Raw genomic sequence first — 24,803 nt, forward strand, 5'->3', positions numbered from 1 at the left:
TTTTGACACTCATTTAGCCTTAGAAGTGCTTATGTATTCATCTCTGTGTGTGTGTGTGTGTGTTTCTTGTTTGTAGCTGGTGATGGAGTTCTGTGGGGCAGGCTCCATCACAGACCTGGTGAAGAACACTAAAGGCAACCAGCTCAAGGAGGACTGGATCGCCTACATCTCCAGAGAAATCCTCCGGGTGAGCCCCTCCAGCCCCCTCCATACATCCCCTCCTCTGGACCCCTCCATCCTCTCCTCCGGCCCCCTCCATCCTCTCCTCCATCCTCTCTTAAGGCCCCCTCCATACTCTCCTCCATCCTCTCCTCCGGCCCTCTCCTCCGGCCCCCTCCATCCTCTCCTCCATCCTCTCCTCCGGCCCCCTCCATCCTCTCCTCCATCCTCTCCTCCATCCTCTCCTCCGGCCCCCTCCATCCTCCCCTCCGGCCCCCTCCATCCTCCCCTCCGGCCCCCTCCATCCCCTCCTCTTTCCTTTAACCTTCTCCTGTCTTCAGTCTCCTTGTTCGTTGCGTAATACACATGTCAATAGAACGGTGAAATCTTTACCCTCCACTACATCAATGCTCTGGTCATAGACATGTGGTCTCACCTCTACACATCTCCCTCTCCTCCTCTTCAGGGACTGGCCCACCTGCACGCCCACCACGTCATCCACCGTGACATCAAGGGACAGAACGTCCTGCTCACAGAGAACGCTGAGGTCAAGCTTGGTGAGTGACATTATGTTTTGTACGTTACAGACAACAACCCTGATTGGTCTAAACCCTGCAGCTGCCAATCTCAGCTCCAAAATCACAGCTATTTTAGCCAGTCACCTAGTCTCGGTGTTTACTGCAATGCAGTTGTATATAACTAGTTTCAACTTGTCTCTTCTGATTGGTTGTCTTGTCAGTGGACTTTGGCGTGAGTGCCCAGTTGGACCGGACGGTGGGGAGGAGGAACACATTCATCGGGACACCCTATTGGATGGCGCCCGAGGTCATCGCCTGTGACGAGAACCCTGAGGCCACCTACGACTACAGAGTATGACCCTCGCCCTCTTCCACACAGTACTCAGATGTTTTAGCCCATATATGAACCTGGCCCCCTATGTCCTCCTTGACATCTTTAGCTACTGGTACGATGTGGGGTCGACGATGTTGCTCTTCAGTACTGATGTAGTGTGTGTGTTGCTATGTCTGATGCCTCTCTCACTGTGTGTCTCTCAGAGTGACTTATGGTCCACTGGAATCACTGCCATTGAAATGGCCGAAGGAGCTCCTCGTAAGTACCTTCCTTCCCCAGGTCCCACCTCTATCGGCTCTTTTAGATGGCAACTCTCTATTGGTTCCTTCTGCCCTTGTCTTTTGCTTTTCTCGCTGTCATGTTTATACTGATTCCCTCCTTAATCCCTTCTGGTGTGTGTGTTCACTTTCAGCGCTGTGCGACATGCATCCGATGCGAGCACTCTTCCTCATCCCAAGGAACCCTCCCCCGCGACTCAAGTCTAAGAAGTGGTAAGTTACCAAGATTCTGTCTGCTGGGTTTAGACGTCTCCTCTCTCGCTCTCCTCCCTCCTCCTCCTCTCTGAACAGCTGTGGCACATGGGAGGAAGGCCTGTTGGCTCACGGCGAGGCTCCTCAGCCCGCGTTCCGGGGGGAAACTCAACCCTCAGACTTTCCTCTGGCACCGGTGCATTTACGATTATGACCGCTTTTCTTCTGAGACAGGGTTTTCCCAGAATATTCATTGTATTTAAGTTATGAAAGGCTCACTGGATTTCTGTCTAAATGGATAAAACAGGTTCTTCCTATTTCAGACGTGGGGTTTCTCAGGCTCTTTTGCCAGTTTAGTTTGTCATTTGTTGTCTTGTCAGTGGGTTGTAGGAGATAGATTTATTTTATGTCAGACAAGCCCCTTAGATTACATGATTACTGGTGGTAATACGACTATCTCGTTAGCGGCCTCATCTGTCTTGACCCCCCCCCCCCTTCCTCTTTCAGGTCTAAGAAGTTTTGCAGCTTCATCGAGGGCTCCCTGGTGAAGAACTACAACCAGCGCCCCCCCACCGAGCAGCTGCTCAAGCACCCCTTCATCAGGGACCAGCCCAACGAGAGGCAGGTCCGCATCCAGCTCAAAGACCACATCGACCGCACCAAGAAGAAGAGGGGGGAGAAAGGTGAGTCAGTTTGAAAAGACTGCCTGAAATGTCTGCCTGTTTTGGTGGGATGGAGTTTTTCCTACCTGGTGAAATCACCAGGTGGTAAATTAGTTAATAGACCAATGAAAGAGAGTTCCAAACCATTTTCCCCACTCAGACCAATCCCAGATACTTTGGTTGTATAAATTGCTCTTTGCTAAGAAGCTATTTGTATTTGTTTTCAACCATTTGAATTGAAAACAATCACATTAAGGTACTTAATTGTTACCCAGAAATGATTGATGTTGAGATGACATCTGCTTTGGGCTTTTTAACGTGCTTTACACTGAATAGCCCATGTTTCTACATCTTGTCACACTATCCACGTATTGTTTTTCAGATGAGACTGAATATGAGTACAGCGGGAGTGAGGAGGAAGAGGAGGATGCTGGAGAGCAAGAGGGAGAGCCTAGGTAATGGTTTAGTGTTACACGTTGATGTACACAATTAATTTTGCAATTCACAATATAGCGGGATAGCACTCCTCACGCCTACCTGGAATTTCTAAACAACTCCACCCATCTGACACAGAAACTGACTAACTATTCCCTTGAACTAAGTCATGAACTAACTCGCCATTTCCATTGAATTAACTCATGAACTAACTCACTGTTCCCTTGAACTAACTCACTGTTCCCTCGTTTCCGCTCGTCCTCCCTGCAGCTCCATAGTGAACATGCCGGGTGAGTCGACGCTGCGTAAGGACTTCATCCGGCTGCAGCAGGAGAACAAGGAGCGCTCGGAGGCGCTGCGCCGACAGCAGCTCCTGCAGGAGCAGCAGCTCCGTGAGCAGGAGGAGTACAAGCGCCAACTACTGGCCGAGAGGCAGAAACGCATTGAGCAACAGAAGGAGCAGAGGCGGAGACTGGAGGAGGTAGAGTTAATAAACATTGATTCATAGATTAAAAAAAGTGAAAAGTGTTTAAGTAAAACTTTTATGTATAATTGAAGGTGCGAGTACAGTGCGAGGTGTTGCATGCTCTGTACAACTCGATTGGCTAGTTCTGCTGTCTCAAGAAATGGGCAGGGTGTAGGTTGATCCTGCAGCCACGATTGGACAGAGAAACTGTGATCACCCCATAGAGGGTCAAACTTGGATAGCCCACGATGACGCAGCCCATGCTGTCTCAGACTGCCATTACAAGGATGAAAGGTGTCCTATATTTCTAGATCTATAGACAGCTGCTCCTTGCTTGATCATTTCACCAAAGCCTGTATTTGACTTCCCATCCTCTTGTTTTCCTCAAATCATTCAGATCACTGCTACTGTGGACAATCATTGCCATAGTAGCAGTGATATCTCATAATATCTTTGAACAGGGAATCCCAACTAGAATTTCAGCTCTCCCTGTGTGTCGTATCCCTGAGGTTCTCTCTCTGTCGCCCCCTCCTGGTGCCTCACAGCAACAGCGGCGCGAGCGCGAGATGAGGAGGCAGCAGGAGCGTGAGCAGCGCCGCCGCGAGCAGGAGGAGAAGAGGCGCATGGAGGAGATGGAACGACGGCGGAAAGAGGACGACGAGCGCCGGAGGGCGGAAGAGGAGAAGAGGAGGAGCGACCGTGAGCAGGTAGGTCTTTAAGTGACAAGAATCACTCTAATTGGCCTACATGCTGGGCCGTTTTGTCACTTCCTGTATTTCATCCAATCACGGAGGCTGTGTTTGATTGACAGGAGTACATTCGTCGGCAGCTGGAAGAGGAGCAGAGGCACCTGGAGATCCTGCAGCAGCAGCTGCTCCATGAACAGGCCATGCTCCTGGTAAGAAACTTGCATCCTACCACTCTTACTCTCCAGGGGCACATTCAGGAGGGCGCAACGTTACAGAACGTTCAGAAATTGGTTACGTAGAACACCCATGAGTCTTTGTAAAGTAGAACAGGGAATGGTGTCTGGAGCTGTATTCTATTACATTTGTATTGACAACGTTGTAAATGTTGTACCCCACTGAGAAAGACCCTGTATTCACGACTGGATCGCACATTTAGGAGCAAGCTCTTTTCTAGAACATGGATAGTAATCAAGGCAAGGTGTTATGGCCATATTGTATGATATATGGTTTATGTTAGCTGTTGTATAGATTTGTCAAATACCCTACTGGAAGATGGAGTTCCTATGTTTCTCGGTCGGTGTCTCTGGTTACATTCACATCCTGAGGAAATTAGTAGAGAGAGAGATGTGTATATACACTGCTCAAAAAAATAAAGGGAACACTTAAACAACACAATGTAACTCCAAGTCAATCACACTTCTGTGAAATCAAACTGTCCACTTAGGAAGCAACACTGATTGACTAAATGTCACATGCTGTTGTGCAAATGGAATAGACAACAGGTGGAAATTATAGGCAATTAGCAAGACACCCCCAATAAAGGAGTGGTTCTGCAGGTGGTGACACAGACCACTTCTCAGTTCCTATGCTTCCTGGCTGATGTTTTGGTCACTTTTGAATGCTGGCGGCGCTTTCACTCTAGTGGTAGCATGAGACGGAATCTATAACCCACACAAGTGGCTCAGGTAGTGCAGCTCATCCAGGATGGCACATCAATGAGGCTCTACCAGGAGACAGGTCAGTACATCAGGAGATGTGGAGGAGGCCGTAGGAGGGCAACAACCCAGCAGCAAGACCGCTACCTCCGCCTTTGTGCAAGAAGGAGCAGGAGGAGCACTGCCAGAGCCCTGCAAAATGACCTCCAGCAGGCCACAAATGTGCATGTGTCTGCTCAAACGGTCAGAAACAGACTCAATGAGGGTGGTATGAGGGCCCGACGTCCACAGGTGGGGGTTGTGCTTACAGCCCAACACTGTGCAGGAAGTTTGGCATTTGCCAGAGAACACCAATATTGGCAAATTCGCCACTGGCGCCTTGTGCTCTTCACAGATGAAAGCAGGTTCACACTGAGCACATGTGACAGAGTCTGGAGATGCCGTGGAGAATGTTCTGCTGCCTGCAACATCCTCCAGCATGACCGGTTTGGCGGTGGGTCAGTCATGGTGTGGGGTGGCATTTCTTTGGGGGGCCGCCAGAGGTAGCCTGACTGCCATTAGGTACCGAGATGAGATCCTCAGACCCCTTGTGAGACCATATGCTGGTGCTATTGGCCCTGGGTTCCTCCTAATGCAAGACAATGCTAGACCTCATGTGGCTGGAGTGTGTCAGCAGTTCCTGCAAGAGGAATGCATTGATGCTATGGACTGGCCTGCCCGTTCCCAAGACCTGAATCCAATTGAGCACATCTGGAACATCATGTCTCGCTCCATCCACCAACGCCACGTTGCACCACGGACTGTCCAGGATTTGGCGGATGCTTTAGTCCAGGTCTGGGAGGAGATCCCTCAGGAGACCATCCGCCACCTCATCAGGAGCATGCCCAGGCGTTGTAGGGAGGTCATACAGGCACGTGGAGGCCACATGCACTACTGAGCCTCATTTTGACTTGTTTTAAGGACATTGCATCAAAGTTGGATCAGCCTGTAGAGTGGTTTTCCACTTTAATTTTGAGTGTGACTCCAAATCCAGACCTCCATGGGTTGATACATTTGATTTCCATTGATAATATTTGTGTGATTTTGTTGTCGGCACATTCAACTATGTAAATGGAAAAGTATTTAATAAGAATAGTTCATTTATTCAGATCTAGGATGTGTTATTTTAGTGTTCCCTTTATTTTTTTGAGCAGTGTGTGTATGTATATATACAGTGCCCTGCGAAAGTATTCGGCCCCCTTGAACTTTGCGACCTTTTGCCACATTTCAGGCTTCAAACATAAAGATATAAAACTGTATTTTTTTGTGAAGAATCAACAACAAGTGGGACACAATCATGAAGTGGAACGACATTTATTTGATATTTCAAACTTTTTTAACAAATCAAAAACTGAAAAATTGGGCGTGCAAAATTATTCAGCCCCCTTAAGTTAATACTTTGTAGCGCCACCTTTTGCTGCGATTACAGCTGTAAGTCGCTTGGGGTATGTCTCTATCAGTTTTGCACATCGAGAGACTGAAATTTTTTCCCATTCCTCCTTGCAAAACAGCTCGAGCTCAGTGAGGTTGGATGGAGAGCATTTGTGAACAGCAGTTTTCAGTTCTTTCCACAGATTCTCGATTGGATTCAGGTCTGGACTTTAACTTGGCCATTCTAATACCTGGATATGTTTATTTTTGAACCATTCCATTGTAGATTTTGCTTTATGTCCTGATCATTGTCTTGTTGGAAGACAAATCTCCGTCCCAGTCTCAGGTCTTTTGCAGACTCCATCAGGTTCTTCCAGAATGGTCCTGTATTTGGCTCCATCCATCTTCCCATCAATTTTAACCATCTTCCCTGTCCCTGCTGAAGAAAAGCAGGCCCAAACCATGATGCTGCCACCACCATGTTTGACAGTGGGGATGGTGTGTTCAGCTGTGTTGCTTTTACGCCAAACATAACGTTTTGCATTGTTGCCAAAAAGTTCAATTTTGGTTTCATCTGACCAGAGCACCTTCTTCCACATGTTTGGTGTGTCTCCCAGGTGGCTTTTGGCAAACTTTAAACGACACTTTTTATGGATATCTTTAAGAAATGGCTTTCTTCTTGCCACTCTTCCATAAAGGCCAGATTTGTGCAATATATGACTGATTGTTGTCCTATGGACAGAGTCTCCCACCTCAGCTGTAGATCTCTGCAGTTCATCCAGAGTGATCATGGGCCTCTTGGCTGCATCTCTGATCAGTCTTCTCCTTGTATGAGCTGAAAGTTTAGACGGACGGCCAGGTCTTGGTAGATTTGCAGTGGTCTGATACTCCTTCCATTTCAATATTATCGCGTGCACAGTGCTCCTTGGGATGTTTAAAGCTTGGGAAATCTTTTTGTATCCAAATCCGGCTTTAAACTTCTTCACAACAGTATCTCGGACCTGCCTGGTGTGTTCCTTGTTCTTCATGATGCTCTCTGCGCTTTTAACGGACCTCTGAGACTATCACAGTGCAGGTGCATTTATACGGAGACTTGATTACACACAGGTGGATTGTATTTATCATCATTAGTCATTTAGGTCAACATTGGATCATTCAGAGATCCTCACTGAACTTCTGGAGAGAGTTTGCTGCACTGAAAGTAAAGGGGCTGAATAATTTTGCACGCCCAATTTTTCAGTTTTTGATTTGTTAAAAAAGTTTGAAATATCCAATAAATGTCGTTCCACTTCATGATTGTGTCCCACTTGTTGTTGATTCTTCACAAAAAAATACAGTTTTATATCTTTATGTTTGAAGCCTGAAATGTGGCAAAAGGTCGCAGAGTTCAAGGGGGCCGAATACTTTCGCAAGGCACTGTATGTATGTATGTATGTATGTATATATATATATATATATATATATATATATATATATATATATATATATATATATATATATGTATATATATATATATATATATATATATATATATGTATATATATATATGTATATGTATATATATATGTATATATATATATATGTATATATATATATGTATATATATATATAATCACCTTTTATGTTTCTTTATTGCTCATTCTGTCTTTATTTCCCATTTTGTCTTTATTGCTCATTCTGTCTTTTTTGCCCATTCTGTCTTGCTTCCCATAAATTGAACCATTCCACACTATTCACCCAATCCTCAACTTTGTTTCTATTACTCGCCAAAGAAAGTTGTAACATTAATTTATTTGTGGGTAATGAAATGAAAGAATCTGCATCTTAATGTAGACTTTATATAACATGTTTGTAGGCTTTAATTTTTCAAGTTTACTTCATCTTTGATTCAGCTTAGTTCTATAGTCTTCAAGTGCTTCATTTAATTGAAATACCCCCCGCGGTAGCATTAGCTTACACATGCCATTAGCCTCTTTCCCCCATGTCTAATGTGCCTCAACTCAGCCGCGCACTCTGCATCAGGAGTTCAAGTGGCGGGAGCTGGAGGAGCAGCGGAAGGCAGAGCGTCTCCACAAGCGTCTGCAGCAGGAGCAGGCCTATCTGCTGTCCCTCCAGCACGACAATAAACCACCGCAGCCCTGCGAAAAGACTGACGACCCCAAGAGAATGTCCCCTGACAGTACTAACAAAGCCCCTCCGACAAGGTCCCCAGGCCCCGTGGGCGATAGAGCCCCAGCTCCACAACCCCACTTCCTCAACAATGTTAATGCAATTGCTTCACGGAGAACGTCCTGCGATAACACTAGGTCCCCACAAACCCACTTCCTGGACAACGTCACTGCTAACGCCCCACGGAGAATGTCCTCGGATACCACAAAGTCCCCACAAACCACGTCCCGGGATAACACTACCAAGGCCCCTCAGAAACTGTCCCCAAACAGTGTTGATGAAGACTCAGAAAATACCCCCTCTGACAATATCGATGCCCTAGCCACCCAGTCCACAGACGTTACTAAACCCTCACAGACCAGAGGCTTTGACGGCCCCAAGTCCCCACAGACCGACCGCTCGGAGCCTAGCGACGCTCTCGGTGATCCTCAGCCAATCAGAGAGGTGAACCCCAACGCAACGTCACTTCCTTCTCCTGCTGCCTGCTGCTACTTCTATTCTAGCTGCCCCCCCCCTCCACACAGCGTGTTATGTTAGTCCTGGTGGTGTGAGCTGGAGCTATGGTTTTCTTTTTTCTTTCAGTTATCATCTTAAAATAGTGTTTAATTCTTCACACAACTGCGTTTAATGTATGCGACACAAAATAGCCTAACTTTACCTTACAAGGATAACAATGTTGTCTGTTTCTGATTCGGTGGCGCGACTCAAAATGATTAGTGAATAGACTTCTCAGCCAACCATTTTGTTTGACCTTCCGGCTAAGAGGAGCGAGGACAGTCAGAGAAAAGAAAGCCAGTCGCTCACAACCACCGCCTCTCTAAAACTGAACTAATGCACAGCTGTGTTGCTTCACTTCTGGCTCTAGTCTTTGCTTGACTATCTGATGCTTCTCTACTAAAACGTCTTGAGGATGACGTGTCTGAATCTTGAGAAGACTGAGCAAGAAAAAGACTAAGTATAGACTGAAGCGCTCCAAGCTGGATCTCTGTCAACATCATTTTGCGTTTAGGACCAAATGGTTTGCTTACGCAGAACACGGTACATTTTCTCTTGCCATTAGTTAGCTATAATTAATTTAGTGAAAAATGCACCTATTTTTCTTTCATATTTCTTTCATTCACAGTTGAGTTGCCATACCTGAATGTAACACAAATATTTAAATCAACGGGCTTGAGTTGATATAGCCTTAAGCAGTAGGTGATGTTAAGTCGAAGCTTCACACATTCTTGTGAATTACCAGTTGTATTGCTGTCTCTACCGCAGTGTTGAAAAGCACACGGAGTAGTCGGGGTTCCTGCTCTTGTCTTCCACTCCCATACCTACTAAATAAGCGTGATGGTTTGTTATGCGGCTGTGCCTTGTACTCTTCAGGTAAGTGACTGTAGAGGTTGTCATGCATGTGGTCAGCTCAGTCCCACACTAACGTATGTGTGCTGCTGGGTCCTAGAGAGAGACTGTGTTCTCTGGGATGACTCCCCTAGAGGTGTAAGATGTCATTAACAGATTGTCTGAGGTGGGTTCGTGTGCATGTCAGCGGACTTTCCCTCCCTGTCGATAACAAGGCGTCGGCTTCAGTGTTGACTCTTCCTCGTTCTCCTTGTGTATTTTGTCGTCTCGTTAATGCCTCAACCTTGACCTCGCTGATCCTCACTGACCCTGTCTGTCTGTCTGTCTGTGTCCTGCATTCCCAGGCCGACGAGCGCTTCCGAAAGAACATTCAGGGCTCCCCCCAGACTGCCCCACCCACCAAGCAGCCCCCCGTGCCCCCCCGCTCCGAACCCTTCTCTAACGGCAGCTCCTCCTCCGAGTCTGTTCCGCCTGCCATGCACCGACCCATGGAACCACAGGTAAACCCCTCATCCTTCCCTGCCTTCTCTCTCTCCATACAGTAGGTTATCTGACAGCAAGGCATTGACGCCACAAGTTGTCCAGTCTAGCACCCACACAGATATGGAATGATGTATCTCTGTGGGTGAGCTAGTAGAGGTCCCAATACAATGACATACTCTGTGATGTCAGTAGATCTACTCATTTGTGTCATAATGGGATTTCTGGAACCTTCCACTAATTGACCTGAGCAAAAGGTTGTCCCTTCAGTGCCGTGATAAACATTACCCAGGATGCCAGAGGAGGCTGCATGTGATTGGCTCCTCATCTCCCCTTCACTCATCTCCGTGCCCCTCTTACTGTGCCATTTAACTATCTGTTGTCCTGTTATTTGTCACCACTCTACATGTTTTTGTGCGTGAACCTGTTTGACGGTTTCTGTTGTCGCTTTTGTATGTGTACGTCTCAGACTGCATGACCTCTGTATGTGCAATGCATGTCTGTTATATGCATATGTTTTCAGCCATGTCCATCATCTCTGTGCCTTCACTCTGTGGTTTGACCTTCTCCCCCCTACCTCCCCCCTGTTTTCTCCCCTCTGTGTGTCTGTCTGTCTGGAAGGTCCAGTGGTCCCACCTGGCCGCTCTTAAGAGCAGCAGCGCCGCCCCGCCCCCCGTCGTGTCACGCTCCCATTCCTTCAGTGAACCCGCGGTTCCTAGTTTTGCACATCTCCATCTGCGCTCCCAGGAGCCCCACAACCACCACCTTCACCCCTCTGCTGCCGCACCATCAGCTGCACGCACTGACCCCCAGCCCCCCGCCTCGGGCCCCAGCGACGAGGTGCCCCCCAGGGTAAGAAAGGACACCCCAGGGGACCTCCTTTTTCAGCCCCCATCTGTGGTCCCCTCTCAAGGGCAAGCTAGCCATGGCTACAGCCTCTCTGGGTGTCCCATTCAACACCAGTGGGATTGCACTGGGGGCTTTTGCCTTCGCCATTATAAGGCTATGTCCCACAGCATAGTGTAGAGCTACAATAAGTAGCATAATCAGTGACTGATTGTAACTCCTGGTTGTAGCTGCAATTGTCCCAGTGTACTGTACTGTAGTCCCTATAGTAATTAGCTTTACTCAGTGCTGTGCTTCCACTGGCTAACTACACACCATATGGTCCTGCATGGCTTCATGAGTTGTTCCTCTTCTAGTACTTCACCGTGTACATCCTGCATGCCCATCATATTCACTGTTCACTAATGTAACGGAGGGCCGACCGAAACCAATACATAGACCAGGGTTTCCTGAGTTTGGAAAACCCTGAACAGACCACTGCTTGGTGGGGATAATAGATCATAGCTATTGAATAATGATTTGGGTCCATTACCAATATCCATGTCTTTGTAGATAAATAAAATGATCCAGCGATCTATTTGTAGGGGTAGAAGAGGGATTGGGGCTATGCAGCGGTGCCAGGCCCTGCTGTGTGGTGGTGGTAGTTTATGCTCCTGTAGCCAGGTGTGTGAGGGCGTCTGTCTTGTCTACCACAGGTTCCAGTGAGGACAACGTCCAGGTCCCCTGTGTTGTCACGCAGAGACTCTCCTCTCCAGGCCTCTGCCCCGCCTAGCAACCAGGCAGTACAGAGGAGCGCCGGCAGGTAGGCGGTCAACTCTGTGTGGTGTTTGAAAAAGTTCAATTGTTCGTGGGGTGGGTATGGGGAAGTGTGTGTTTTCAATCTCTCCTGTGTCTTCCAGTAATGCGGAGCCACGTCTGCTGTGGGACCGAGTGGAGAAGCTGGTTCCCAGGCCCGGCAGTGGCAGCTCCTCTGGCTCCTCCAACTCCAGCTCCCAGGCCGGCTCTGGGGAGAGGTTCAGAGCACGCTGTGAGTGTACACACACGAATAGACACAAACACACACACGAATAGACACAAACACACACACGAATAGACACAAACACACACACGAATAGACACAAACACACACACGAATAGACACAAACACACACACGAAAAGACACAAACACACACACGAATAGACACAAACACACACACGAATAGACACAAACACACACACGAATAGACACAAACACACACACGAATAGACACAAACACACACACGAAAAGACACAAACACACACACGAATAGACACAAACACACACACGAATAGACACAAACACACACACGAATAGACACACACACACACACGAATAGACACACACACACACACACGAATAGACACACACACACACACACACGAATAGACACACACACACACACACGAATAGACACACACACACACACACGAATAGACACACACACACACACGAATAGACACACACACACACACACACGAATAGACACACACACACACACACACACGAATAGACACACACACACACACACACACACACACACGAATAGACACACACACACACACACACACAAATAGACACACACACACACGCGAATAGACACGCACACACACGCGAATAGACACGCACACACACACGAATAGACACGCACACACACACGAATAGACACGCACACACACACGAATAGACACGCACACACACACGAATAGACACGCACACACACGAATAGACACACACACACACACACACGAAGACACACACACACACACACACACACACACACACACACACACACACACACACACACACACACACAAATAGACAGACACACACAGACAGACACACACACACAGACAGACACACACACACACACAGACAGACACACACACACACACAGACACACACACATACAGACACACACACACACACACACACACACACACACACACACACACACACACACACACGAATAGACACACACACACACACACGAATAGACACACACACACACACACGAATAGACACACACACACACACACAGGAATAGACACACACACACGAATAGACACACACACACACACGAATAGACACACACACACGAATAGACACACACACACACACACACACACACGAATAGACACACACACACACACAAATAGACACACACAAAAATAGACACACACACACACACGAATAGACACACACACACACACACACACGAATAGACACACACACACACACACACACGTATAGACACACACACACGAATAGACACACACACACGAATAGACACACGCACACACACACAGAGAATGCTGGATGTACAATACTGCATTTAGTATCTTGTAGGTCTTCCACTGATGTTGGTTTACCATCCTCTCCTCCAGCATCGTCTAAGTCTGAGGGCTCCCCACTGCAACGCCCCGACAACGCTGCCAAGAAGCCTGACGACAAGAAGGACTTTGCCCGACCCAACCGGCCAGCCGTAAGAACCTCTCTCTTATGACTGTATCCACATACTGCTGTAGTAGTGGTCCCTGCATCTGGCTGTAAACCAGGCCAGCACTGCAGCCTGCTACAGTAACAGTGTGGTGGTGTTTCTATGACTGATTATCCCGTTGTCTTATCTTTTGGTGTTCCCTATGGGCCATGACACGACAACCTGTGGCATCCCATTACTCCAACGATGTGATTATGGGGGGAATTGTATAGGGTGACGTGGTAAGCAAGTGTGCATAAGAATGTCATGCGCTGTTGCTATGCTTATTTCCACACTGCATGGGCCACCATGTATGCTAATCCGTTTCAGAAGAGGGTTGTTCTGTGAGAAGCTCGGTGCCCAATTCCATCGCTTTTCCATTTGCCTCATTGGTCCTCCTCTCCTTGGCTGCCCTTGGCTGCCACGTGATTGGCTGACTATGCACCTCTGACCCGCCGCTCTCCCTGCTGTCTTCTTGCCTCCTGCCTGCTCCGTCCCAATCCAGTTTCTCTTACTCACCAGTCCAGTCTTCACCTGGCACATCACACTGTTTTCAGTAGCCTATGTTGGCTAGCTCTTAACTGAGGTTAATGTTATGGCCTTAATGTATGGGGGGAATGATTCAATCCTTTGACAATGCATCCTCTCCCTGTAAGACTAGTATTCAATAATCTGACATGGTTTAAATCAGTGATGACATTAGGAAAGGGAGTATTGAAAATATTCCGAGCCTTATTTGACCCCTCCTTGACCTCTGACCTCTAGGACCTGACGGCCCTGGCCAAAGAGCTGCGGGCAGTGGAGGATGTGCGGCCCCCCCACAAGGTGACAGACTACTCCTCCTCCAGCGAGGAGTCGGGCACCACTGACGAAGACGACGATGAAGAAGTGGACCAGGACGCCGCAGACGAGTCCACCTCGGGAGCAGAGGATACCAGGGCCGGGTACGTAACAACTCTGACCTCTCAACTCTGACCTGGGCCCGTATTCACAAAGCGTCTTAGTCTGCAATCAGGTTTCCTCTCGTCCGTGTAATCTCATTCATTATGATCTGAAAGGCAAAACTGATCATAGATCAGCACACTGACACTTTATGAACTCAAGGCCTTAGTGATACTGCCCTAAAAATAGGTTTTCAGATGGCGCAGTCGGCACACTTTGATGTTATATTATATCAACATGAAAAGTCGATCATATAATATATACTATATAGCATAGAAAAACTTGTAAGAGGGGAGTCATTTGGGTCATTGAAAGGTCCCAATAATTATTAATAATTGGTTTGAATATGAGACATACTGTTTCCACCAGGAGAGGTCTGAGTAACGGAGAGACTGCATCCCTGAAGACCTTACTGGCCCACGACGACTCCGAGAACGACCTCACCACACCCTCCAAGGATGGCACCTTGGTCATCAGACAGGTAGGACTGCAGAAGACCCTCATAACAACCAGTCTTCTCTCTTTTGTCTGTAGTACTAAATGTAAGCCATATATTCCCCCACCCACTTCCACCCCTGGTTTCAGTTATCATCTTGTTTGATTTCCTATGTTGAGTCTTGGTTTGCTGGTAAAGCACACTGTCATGTACAGTTACTAGTGGAAAACAAGGAGATAGACGTTGAGGTTGTTCTTGGTTACAGAGCGCGGGCGACATAAAGCGCCTGGCGGTCAATGTCTCTTCATCCTCCTCCGGTCCCAGTGTGGCTCACAGTCAAGCCGTTCAAGCGCATACTCCTCCTCCCCGTCCTGGTAATGGTCACCAGGAGAAAAACGGCTTTGCCGGCCGCATTCACCTGCTGCCAGACCTTATTCAGCAGAGCCACCACTCCCCCACCTCTTCCTCCTCTTCCATCTCCAACTCCCCCTCCTCCTCCTCCAGCCATGTCAGCCCAGCCATGTCCCCCCAGACCCCCCTGGACAAGCTCACTGCCATCGAGGTATGTCCCCTGTCCCTTAAGCTGGCTACTCTGGTTGTTCAGTCTACTCTGTCCCCTGTTGGCTGGCTTCTCTGGTGATTGTCTACTCTGTCCCCTGCTGGCTGGCTGACTGAACTGACTAATGATCTCTGGGCTGCTGCACCTTCTGAATATTAGTCATGGCACTGCCTCTAACACTAGCGCCACCTAGTGTGGGACCTTAGCAATGAGCAAGCGGTTTTACTAGTCTAGAGAGCGTTTGTAAAACATTTTGCCAAGGTGCAAGCTGGGAGGTGAAGTCTATGTAGTCCATCTTGTCAGGGGTAACGAGGTTGTGGAACACCTCATTGGACTTCATCTCCCATCTCTCCATGGCCCTAGTGCTTTGATGTCATTTCACTCTAGCAGTTTAGTAGTAGGCTGCGCCTGGGTGGTAGCTAGCATGCTTGGTGTGCGGTGCTTTTGGTCAACCCCAGCTTGTATGGATTTTACTGGCCAACTAAAGGTGTGTGTTAGCATGATAATGCTACTATCATGGAAGACACTGAACAGCGCGGCTACCTTTTAGCCTAATGATAAACTGCTGCGTTTTGATGGTGGTGTTTGATCAAATGTGTGTGCTTTACACTGGCAATTTGACTTTCCATATTTCATCACCTCTCATCCCATTTCTCTCCGAATTTCTGTTTCTATCCTGAACACGCCATCTTTGTTTCGTCTTCCATGTTGGTTCTGCTTTCCTTTTAAGTCACTAACCTTGTTTTTCATGTCTGCTTCCAACAACAACTGCATGTCAAATCTTCCCATGCGTTTTGTGTGTTTTTATTGTTTTGTTTTTGCCGTCCGTAAAGTAGATGTCTTGTTTCATTACCAGATGATGAGCAATGTCCTGATGTACAGCGTACTGTAACAGAACTCAGTGTGTAGATAGTGTTTTATGAAGCCCTGTGGTTTCTAAAGCAGATCTGAGTGATTCTCAGTTTTAGATTGGCCAAGCCTGCAGGCCCTTCCTATTGTACTGTTAATTGGCTACTATAAATCCTATTCAGCCTTGAACATGTCTATCATAGAACGTCATGAGCGCAGTAAAAGGAATCCGTTGCTGAGATCGAACCAGACTCACTGCAGCTGCCATAGCTCCCCCTGCTGGGGTAAAAAGTATTCTTTAATACAAACAGATTATACAATAAACAATATTGTAATATTTGACAGTATGAAGCCAAGGAGAAATAGGCTTAGCCAATACTGATAGTGTAGCAGACCAGGTTGAGTTACAGGTAGATGGGGATCTTTTAGGGCGGCAGGTAGCTTAGCCTGTAACCGAAAGGTCTCTAGTTCGAATCCCAGAAGCGACATGGTAAAGATTCAGTTGATGTGCCCTTGAGCAAGGCACTTAACCCTAATTGCTCCAGTGTCACAACGAATAATGTCTGATCCCTGGCCGTGACCCCACTCTCTGAGGGTGTCTCGGGGGGAGTTGGGATATGCAAAAAACGCATTTCCATTTCACACTTGAAACAGGACAAATATAAGCACCCAACATTCTTATTATATCTATCCACTGTTGTGTGTGTGTATTCTGCTCTCACTCCCGTGCCTGTGTCGCCAGACCCACTCGGCCAGCAACACCATGCAGAAACACAAGTCTTCCTCCTCCTTCACCCCCTTCATCGACCCGCGCCTCCTGCAGGTCTCCCCCTCCAGCGGCAGCTCCCTCAACAACATGGGTGAGTCACCACCTCTTCCTTCTCTACCCTTTTAATGCTGATTTAGGATCAGCTCTCTTTTCTCCAGTCCTCCTCTTATCCATTAACAATAGAATCATCTCTGGGTCAGTAACTAGGAGTTGGTATACACTGACCTATACATAGAACACGCTTGGCACAGGAAGTGTAATACAGAGCATGATCAACAAGGGATAGCAAAGCCCTGCCCCTTCTCCCTTTGACCTCTGACCTTTGGTGTCCACAGCGGCCTTCGGGAACGACGGGCGGCTGGTGGACGCCCTGAGGGCTGACCCGTCCCGTAAAGGCTCTGTGGTCAATGTGAACCCGGTCAACACACGCCCCCAGAGCGACACGCCCGAGATCCGCAAGTACAAGAAGAGGTTCAACTCTGAGATCCTGTGTGCTGCACTATGGGGTACGTACCTGAGGAAGAGGTGGCTGAGTAGAAGGATAGCGTTGATCGATGGATGAATAGATAGATAGATGGATGTGATAGGATGGATGTGTGTATATGTATATACTGATAGGATGGATGAATGGGTGGATAACATTTATAGGAAATCCATCATAGGTTTAATGACAAGCATGACAGACCTGCCTCTCCCTCGGTTCTGACTGGTGTGTGTGTCCCTGTCCTCCCCCTGGGTTCTGACTGGTGTGTGTGTGTCCCTGTCCTCTCCCAGGTGTCAACCTGCTGGTGGGGACAGAGAGTGGTCTGATGCTGCTGGACCGTAGCGGTCAGGGGAAGGTCTACCCCCTCATCAGCCGACGGCGCATCCAGCAGATGGATGTCCTAGAGGGACTCAACGTCCTGGTCACTATATCAGGTACGGACCACGGCGGTGCACAGACACACGAATACACTCTCCTGACTTATCCTGTGCTCCCAACTCATTCTCTCTTTCTCTTGTTTTTCTATCTCACCATCCCCCCCCCCCACACACACACAGGGAAGAAGAATAAGTTGCGTGTGTACTACCTGTCCTGGCTGAGGAACAAGATACTCCACAACGACCCAGAGGTGGAGAAGAAGCAGGGCTGGGTCACTGTAGGAGAGCTGGAGGGCTGCGTACACTACAAAGTCGGTATGTTCCACTCCCCATTTACCATCAGGAATGACATTTCTCTTGTTACAAGGCTGTATGTAGCATGTCCAAGTCCAATCTTGACGAGCGGTCAGAAATAAAAACGTGTTTTCTCTTGATTTCAGTGAAATATGAGAGGATCAAGTTCTTGGTCCTTGCCTTGAAGAACTCCGTGGAGGTCTATGCGTGGGCCCCCAAGCCGTACCACAAGTTCATGGCCTTCAAGGTACTGTAAACTGGCAAAGGCTGCAGTCGGACCACCATGGCATTGGTTTACATTCACATTCCCACTACAAATATGAACTTAAAGGTGTATTCTGTAACTGTCTTCCTCCTGCAGTCGTTTGGTGACCTGGTGCACAAACCCCTGCTGGTTGACCTGACGGTGGAGGAGGGTCAGAGGTTAAAGGTAATCTACGGCTCCAGCAACGGCTTCCATGCCGTGGACGTGGACTCTGGGGCGGTGTACGACATCTACCTGCCCACACATGTAAGAGACCATCTATTATCCGTCTCGTTCCTCTGCTTCCTGTTTTTCTTTGTTCCACCAATCCATGGCCGAATCTCAAACCAAACACTTTCACCACTCGGTATGCACGTTCACGAGTCAATCGAGCCAATCTCAAACGCTAATTGTCGAGTCATCCCTTCGGAAGCCTCTTTATCCCATTCCGACTCAATGCCCTTGGCAGCAACTTCTTCCCATTAATTTTAGCATGTTAACTTGCAACAACAGTCACTACTTCCTCTCCCTCAAACATTTTTCAGAATAGGTCAAGATAAATCAAAACATTTAATACATTTTGAAGTTTAATTCTGAGGTCATAGTGACAGAATTTTACAACTAGCTAAGGAGTTTAGTGAATGCTGTGCGTTTATCTGACCCAACATAGCGATTGGTGCTTTGGAAATATGTTGAAGTGCGGACTGACTACTGGGGACATGTCTACAACAAGCTGTCAAACTATCGTAAATAAGTGACAAGCTACATGCTGTTTATCAGTGCAGTGCCCAACATCCTTAGCTAGTGCTAACTGAAATTCCCTATGTTTGTCAGTGAAGCTAGCTAGCGGCAGGCTACAACAAGCTAAAAAACCAGCTGATGAAATCACTGGCGACCGATTTACTTGCACATATTTTGTGCAGGAATATGGAGATGTTTTGTTTTTATAACTTTCTCACTGTCTATCGGAGTATGAGTCTGTCTGCCCAAGGAACCCGGTGTCCGTGTTTCATAGCAAATGAGCCGTGTTACAGGAACAGGTCGCAGAAGACGATGCTCGCAAATAGACATAGAAAAGTTTCAGTTGGGACATGGCGTGTGTATCGTCTCAATGTTCATTTTGGCCAAAACACTGGCAGACTGGAGAGATCACTGTCGAACACAACAGCTAGTAGCCACTCGAAAAAGGACTTAAGGGCCAAGTTTTCGGTTTGAGATTCAACCCATGTATCTGGGGGCATATTCATTAGATCACACCGTAGATGCTCTGCCCCCCCCCCCCCCCCTCCTTTAGATCCAGACCAATATCCAGTCCCATGCCATCATCATCCTGCCCAACACGGATGGTATTGAGCTGCTGGTGTGTTACGAGGACGAGGGTGTCTACGTTAACACCTACGGACGCATCACCAAAGACGTGGTGCTGCAGTGGGGCGAGATGCCCACCTCAGTGGGTACGTAACACTCACACACTGGGACTCACAGTGTATTCAGAAAGTATTCAGACCCTTCACTCTTTCCACATTTTGTTACGTTACAGCCTTATTCTAAAATGGATTTAATAGATTTTTTCCCTCATCAATCTACACACAATACCCCATAACGAAAAAGCGAAAAACATGTTTTTAGAAATTAACAGATTTATAAAAAAATACTAAACTGATATCACATTTACATAAGTATTCAGACCCTTTAGTCAGTACTTTGTTGAAGCACCTTTGGCAACGATTACAGCCTTGAGTCTTATTGGATATGACGCTACAAGCTTGGCACACCTTTATTTGGGGAATTCCTCACATTCTTCTCTGCAGATCCTCTCAAGCTCTGTCAGGTTGGATGGGGAGCGTCACTGCACAGCTATTTTCAGGTCTCTCCAGAGATGTTAGATTGGGTTCAATTTGGGGCTCTGGCTGGGCTACTCAATGACATTCAGAGACCAAGCCATTCCTGTGTTGTCTTGGCTGTGTACGTAGGGTTGTTGTCCTGTTGCAAGGTGAACCTTTGCCCCAGTCAGAGGTCCTGAGCGCTCTGGAGCAGGTTCTCATCAAGGATCTCTCTGTACTATGCCCAGTTCATCTGTCCCTCAACCTGACTAGTCTCCCAGTCCCTGCTGCTGAAAAACATCCCCACAGCATGATGCTGCCAGCACCATGCTTCACTGTAGGTATGGTGCCAGGTTTCCTCCATTAAAGCCAAGGAGTTCAATCTTGCTTTCATCAGACCAGAGAATCTTGTTTCTCATGGTCTGTGAGTCCTTTAGGTGCCTTTTGGCAAACTCCAAGCAGGCTGTCGTGCCTTTTACTGAGGATTGGCTTCTGTCTGACCCTTCTACCATAAAGGCCTGATTTGGTGGAGCGCTGCAGAGATGGTTGTCCTTCTGGAAGGTTCTCTCATCTCAACAGAGGAACTCTGTCAGTGACCATCAAGTTCTTGGTCGCCTCCCTGACCAAGACCTTTCTCCCCCGATTGCTCAGTTTGTCTGGGCGGCCAGCTCCAGGAAGAGTCTTGGTAGTTCCAAACTTCTTGCATTTAAGAATGATGGAGGTTACTGTGTTCTTGGGGACCTTCAGTTCTGCAGACATTTTCTGTACCCTTCCCCAGATCTCTGCCTCGACACAATCCTGTCTCTGAGCTCTACGGACAATTCCTTCGACTTCATGGCTTGGTTTTTGCTCTGAAATGCCCTGTCAACTGTGGGACCTTATAGACAGGTGTGTGCCTTTCCAAATCATGTCCAGTCAATGTAATTTACCACAGGTGGACAACAGTCAAGTTGAAGAAACATCTCAAGGATGATCAATGGAAACCGGCTGCACCGGAGCTCAAGTTCGAGTCTCATAGCAACGGGTCTGAATAATTATGTAAAAACCTGTTTTTCGCTTTGTCATTATGGGGTATTGTGTGTAGATCAATTTTAGAATAAGGCTGTAATGTAACAATGTGGAAAAAGTGAAGGGGTCTGAATACTTTCCGAATGCACTGTACACACACAAACACATGTTCTTACTAACTTGATTGTCCGTCTGTGTGTGTAGCCTACATTAGGTCTAACCAGATCATGGGCTGGGGGGAGAAGGCCATAGAGATCAGGTCTGTGGAGACAGGACACCTGGATGGGGTCTTCATGCACAAGAGAGCCCAGCGACTCAAGTTCCTGTGTGAGAGGAACGACAAGGTGAGTTCTGCGTACAACACACACTTTGCTTACTTGCTTAGAGATGTTGATAATGACGCTACTCTCACACACTCTCTCTCACACTGTCTTTGTCCTGCAGGTGTTCTTTGCGTCGGTGCGCTCTGGAGGTTCCAGCCAGGTCTACTTCATGACCCTGGGCCGTACCTCCCTGCTTAGCTGGTAGTGTACACACACACCCAGCAGCATGAAGACAGCACCCCTCGGTTTATTTCCACCATAATGATGATTCATGACAATGATTTATCTTGAACTTGACGTACAACTGGAGTAGCGAGCTTCACTGAGCTCTGAGGCGGCGCGATACCTAAATATCACCTGTTTCAAATAAGAAAAGACAATTGCACGATAAACAAACTGAAATCATGAAGGGGAGGCCACGGGGTCCCTATAGGCTGATGGGACTGTGTTTGTTTGTCAGTTGGTAGTGCTGTCATCATGCCCATTGGCCACTCTGCTCTGACAACAGACGTCATCAGCTTTTCTGGGTTCTCGCCCCCAAACCCTACTAGAGCCTCCCCTTACCTCCTACACCAGTGGGAGTAGGGATCTGAGCCCGACTTATTCAAAACACTGGTAGATGTTAATGTCTCTCTATTGGAAGAAGAGTGAGGGGCTTATGTGTGTGTGACAGAGGATGGAAAGGGAGGAAAATAACAAAGGGGACCTTATAGCACCAGACAGGTGAAAGGTCATACAGTAGTTTGTTATTGTGTTTAGTCCAGGTCATGTTCAGGTCAACCTCTGTGTTGAGCGTTTCTTAGATCAGTTCCTCTGACTGACATGCCGTTGCCACCACATGGGTCCATTTTCAAATGGGTCGTGCTTGACTTTTTCACTCCGGCCTTCCTCTTGATAAAGGTTCAAACAGGGTTGAAGTGTGGAGAGAAGTTTCATCAAAGATGTCGACTTAACCCTTAATAGGACACTGCAACCTTATAGGGGCCTTTCCAGTCCCATATACTCCTGAGGGTCTTTTCCAGCCTCCCTCAACTTTAACATGCCACATTGCCTCTCCTTGGTCGTGTTGGGCAAACTGTGAATGGGTTGATATGTACAGTAGACTCTAGAGAACGGTCTTGGTCATGAGTTGTGACTTTGACCCACCATTTGGTAGCATGATGACCAGGGTATTCAATGGAACAAGTGTCAAGATTAAATATACCTTAAGGATTTGTAGATGAAGCATTAAAATCCACAACATATCCAAATGTATCAGCAACCACAGCTTTCGATTTGTTTGTTTTTCATTTTAATGGGCCCCTCCACTGAATTCAGGTTTACGTTTGTGGCTACTTGTACAATATGTTGTGACAAATGCATTAGGTTTTGCTCAGAAGTCCTAAAGGAAATGTATCAAAATCTGACATTTTGAGTGCGATTGAATTATTAAATGTAAAAACTATTATAAAGCAGCATGGTCCCCATTTTGATACGTTTGTGAAATCGTTGTAATTCGATGTTGGCCTATTTTAATACCAACAGACTAACATAGTCGGGTAGCTTCACCCCCTCAGCTTGTCTGCATTATTTTAGTATCTTGACTCTGAGGGCAGAAGGGGACATTTTTGTTTTGTACAGTCTGTCCCAGTCCAGGAAGTAGTATGCTATGGATTAAAGCAACACGACAACAACCTGGAAGCTTTTCCAAACCCCAGCAGCTCCTGGTGTTATTTCTTTTGTTTTCCTCTCGCCTCTTGATCCAACTAGTGAAAAATCGGACGCCACTTGTTTGTCCTAATGTTTCCTGGTTAGCCTGGGTACCAGTCTGAAGCAACAGCAAGGAGCTCCACTGTCCTGGTCTTCTGACATAGACTGGCACCACAGTTAGATTGTTTGTATGAACACATGTTTTTTTAAAGAATGGAAATCATGTCTCTAGGGTTACATGTCCCTCCAAAGCTTGACCCACTGTAGTGGACTGTCACATCCTCTAAAGAGGCCTGTAAGAATATAGAAATGAGATGCTTTTTTCCTCTGCAAATCTGTGAAACGCGGTGCCATGCCAAGATGGCACAAGTCACACATTTTAACAGTGTTACAAACCACTACAGAAAGTATCGATAACATTTTTAACTCCTAGATTTAGTTTGTTTCTGTCATTTGTATTACCCTTATAATTATGCGACTGCAGTGGTTTTTAAATTAATGCACACATTTATGTTGATAGTGTTTACAGAGGCAATGTTTTGTTAAACCAATGTGCATCAATATAAATATTTATGTTTTTGTTTTAGGGCAATTCTCCCTTTTTTTTTTTAGCTTTTGTATCATTTGGAGGTTCATGTACAGGAATGACCCTCAACCTCTGTTCATTCACTTCAAAAATGACAAGATTCTGAGTTTAAATCACTGATTTTTCTGGATAACACAGCAGTGTGCCCTTGGCTGTGGCATGTTTCTCTGCTGCCCAGGTGCCAGGTGACAAGTGTTTCTACCATGCTACTCTAATTTATGCCCTCTGTGTATTATGGGAATTATTGTATTTTCCTCAAGGTCTTTTTTCCATTGAATAAAATCCTAAGTAATTTACTAAATTGTGTGTGGTAGTTTTGTAACCCTTTAACATAAAGCATTCAGTCTTCTCTAATGTGTGAAATAAATGTGGGGCTGTAAACAAATTGAATGTCATTTTTAATCTGAGCCTAAGAAACATTATGGAGATATTGTATTTTAAGTGTTTCAAATATGATAACATTTATACAAACCATGTAAAAGAACCTCAAGTAAATGTTGCATGACATTTCCAAATTGTAACACCTTTAATTAAAGACTCCTTGTACTTATGTCAGTTCACCACAAGATGACCCTGTACCGCGCAATGCTCCTATCTCTAGCCTGTCTGTGCTGTCAGCCTGTCTGTGCTGTCGCCTGTCTGCCAGACAAATCGAGACGGATGTTTATGTCAAGCATCAGCATGTGAACTGCATCAGCATGTGAACTGCATCATGACAAAGGTTTGTTTCATGATAAGAAATGTTCAAGTTTGGCATAAATTTGACTCGCCGTTTGTATGTAGCTAGCTTGGACGATGTTACTGGTGGGTCTGACTATCATGATTTCGGTATGAATTACACGTCGAACTTCAAAAAGGAAGCAGCGATGCTGCAGGCAGTCTGTAAACCTGTCAACGCTAGCTAACGTTAACTAGTTAGGTAACCCACAAACGGTATCATTTTGCATTTGTCGACTATTCATTTTAGCCAGCCAACTTTGTGTCGAATACCACGCCCAGTAGC

At 46.8% G+C, this 24,803-nt stretch overlaps 1 protein-coding gene across 8 annotated transcripts in view; it reads left to right on the forward strand.

The window, feature by feature from the left end:
- The window catches only part of LOC139373143 (mitogen-activated protein kinase kinase kinase kinase 4-like), a 49,440-nt gene extending 25,339 nt beyond the window's left edge, over positions 1 to 24,101 (forward strand). Inside the window, exons 5-32 of one of the 8 annotated variants that reach the window (XM_071113285.1) lie at positions 77 to 187; positions 626 to 716; positions 899 to 1,029; positions 1,215 to 1,269; positions 1,424 to 1,502; positions 1,989 to 2,164; positions 2,526 to 2,598; positions 2,849 to 3,059; positions 3,590 to 3,751; positions 3,856 to 3,942; positions 8,101 to 8,691; positions 9,939 to 10,094; positions 10,696 to 10,926; positions 11,616 to 11,722; positions 11,820 to 11,947; positions 13,326 to 13,423; positions 14,183 to 14,361; positions 14,729 to 14,840; positions 15,061 to 15,357; positions 16,946 to 17,063; positions 17,308 to 17,478; positions 17,747 to 17,890; positions 18,014 to 18,148; positions 18,274 to 18,374; positions 18,489 to 18,638; positions 19,666 to 19,825; positions 21,407 to 21,546; positions 21,647 to 24,101. In XM_071113285.1, coding sequence (XP_070969386.1) covers positions 77 to 187; positions 626 to 716; positions 899 to 1,029; positions 1,215 to 1,269; positions 1,424 to 1,502; positions 1,989 to 2,164; positions 2,526 to 2,598; positions 2,849 to 3,059; positions 3,590 to 3,751; positions 3,856 to 3,942; positions 8,101 to 8,691; positions 9,939 to 10,094; positions 10,696 to 10,926; positions 11,616 to 11,722; positions 11,820 to 11,947; positions 13,326 to 13,423; positions 14,183 to 14,361; positions 14,729 to 14,840; positions 15,061 to 15,357; positions 16,946 to 17,063; positions 17,308 to 17,478; positions 17,747 to 17,890; positions 18,014 to 18,148; positions 18,274 to 18,374; positions 18,489 to 18,638; positions 19,666 to 19,825; positions 21,407 to 21,546; positions 21,647 to 21,730 — 4,278 coding nt within the window. In that variant the 3' untranslated portion in view covers positions 21,731 to 24,101. Of the gene's footprint in view, positions 1 to 76; positions 188 to 625; positions 717 to 898; positions 1,030 to 1,214; positions 1,270 to 1,423; positions 1,503 to 1,988; positions 2,165 to 2,525; positions 2,599 to 2,848; positions 3,060 to 3,589; positions 3,752 to 3,855; positions 3,943 to 8,082; positions 8,692 to 9,938; positions 10,095 to 10,695; positions 10,927 to 11,615; positions 11,723 to 11,819; positions 11,948 to 13,325; positions 13,424 to 14,182; positions 14,362 to 14,728; positions 14,841 to 15,060; positions 15,358 to 16,945; positions 17,064 to 17,307; positions 17,479 to 17,746; positions 17,891 to 18,013; positions 18,149 to 18,273; positions 18,375 to 18,488; positions 18,639 to 19,665; positions 19,826 to 21,406; positions 21,547 to 21,646 lie in introns of all 8 variants that reach the window. The other 7 variants (XM_071113284.1, XM_071113286.1, XM_071113288.1 and 4 more) reach the window with 7 other exon arrangements.
- The last annotated feature ends 702 nt before the right edge of the window (positions 24,102 to 24,803 follow it).

The sequence above is a fragment of the Oncorhynchus clarkii genome, chromosome 18 (genome assembly GCF_045791955.1).
Source record: "Oncorhynchus clarkii lewisi isolate Uvic-CL-2024 chromosome 18, UVic_Ocla_1.0, whole genome shotgun sequence".
In the NCBI taxonomy this organism is placed as follows: domain Eukaryota; kingdom Metazoa; phylum Chordata; class Actinopteri; order Salmoniformes; family Salmonidae; genus Oncorhynchus; species Oncorhynchus clarkii.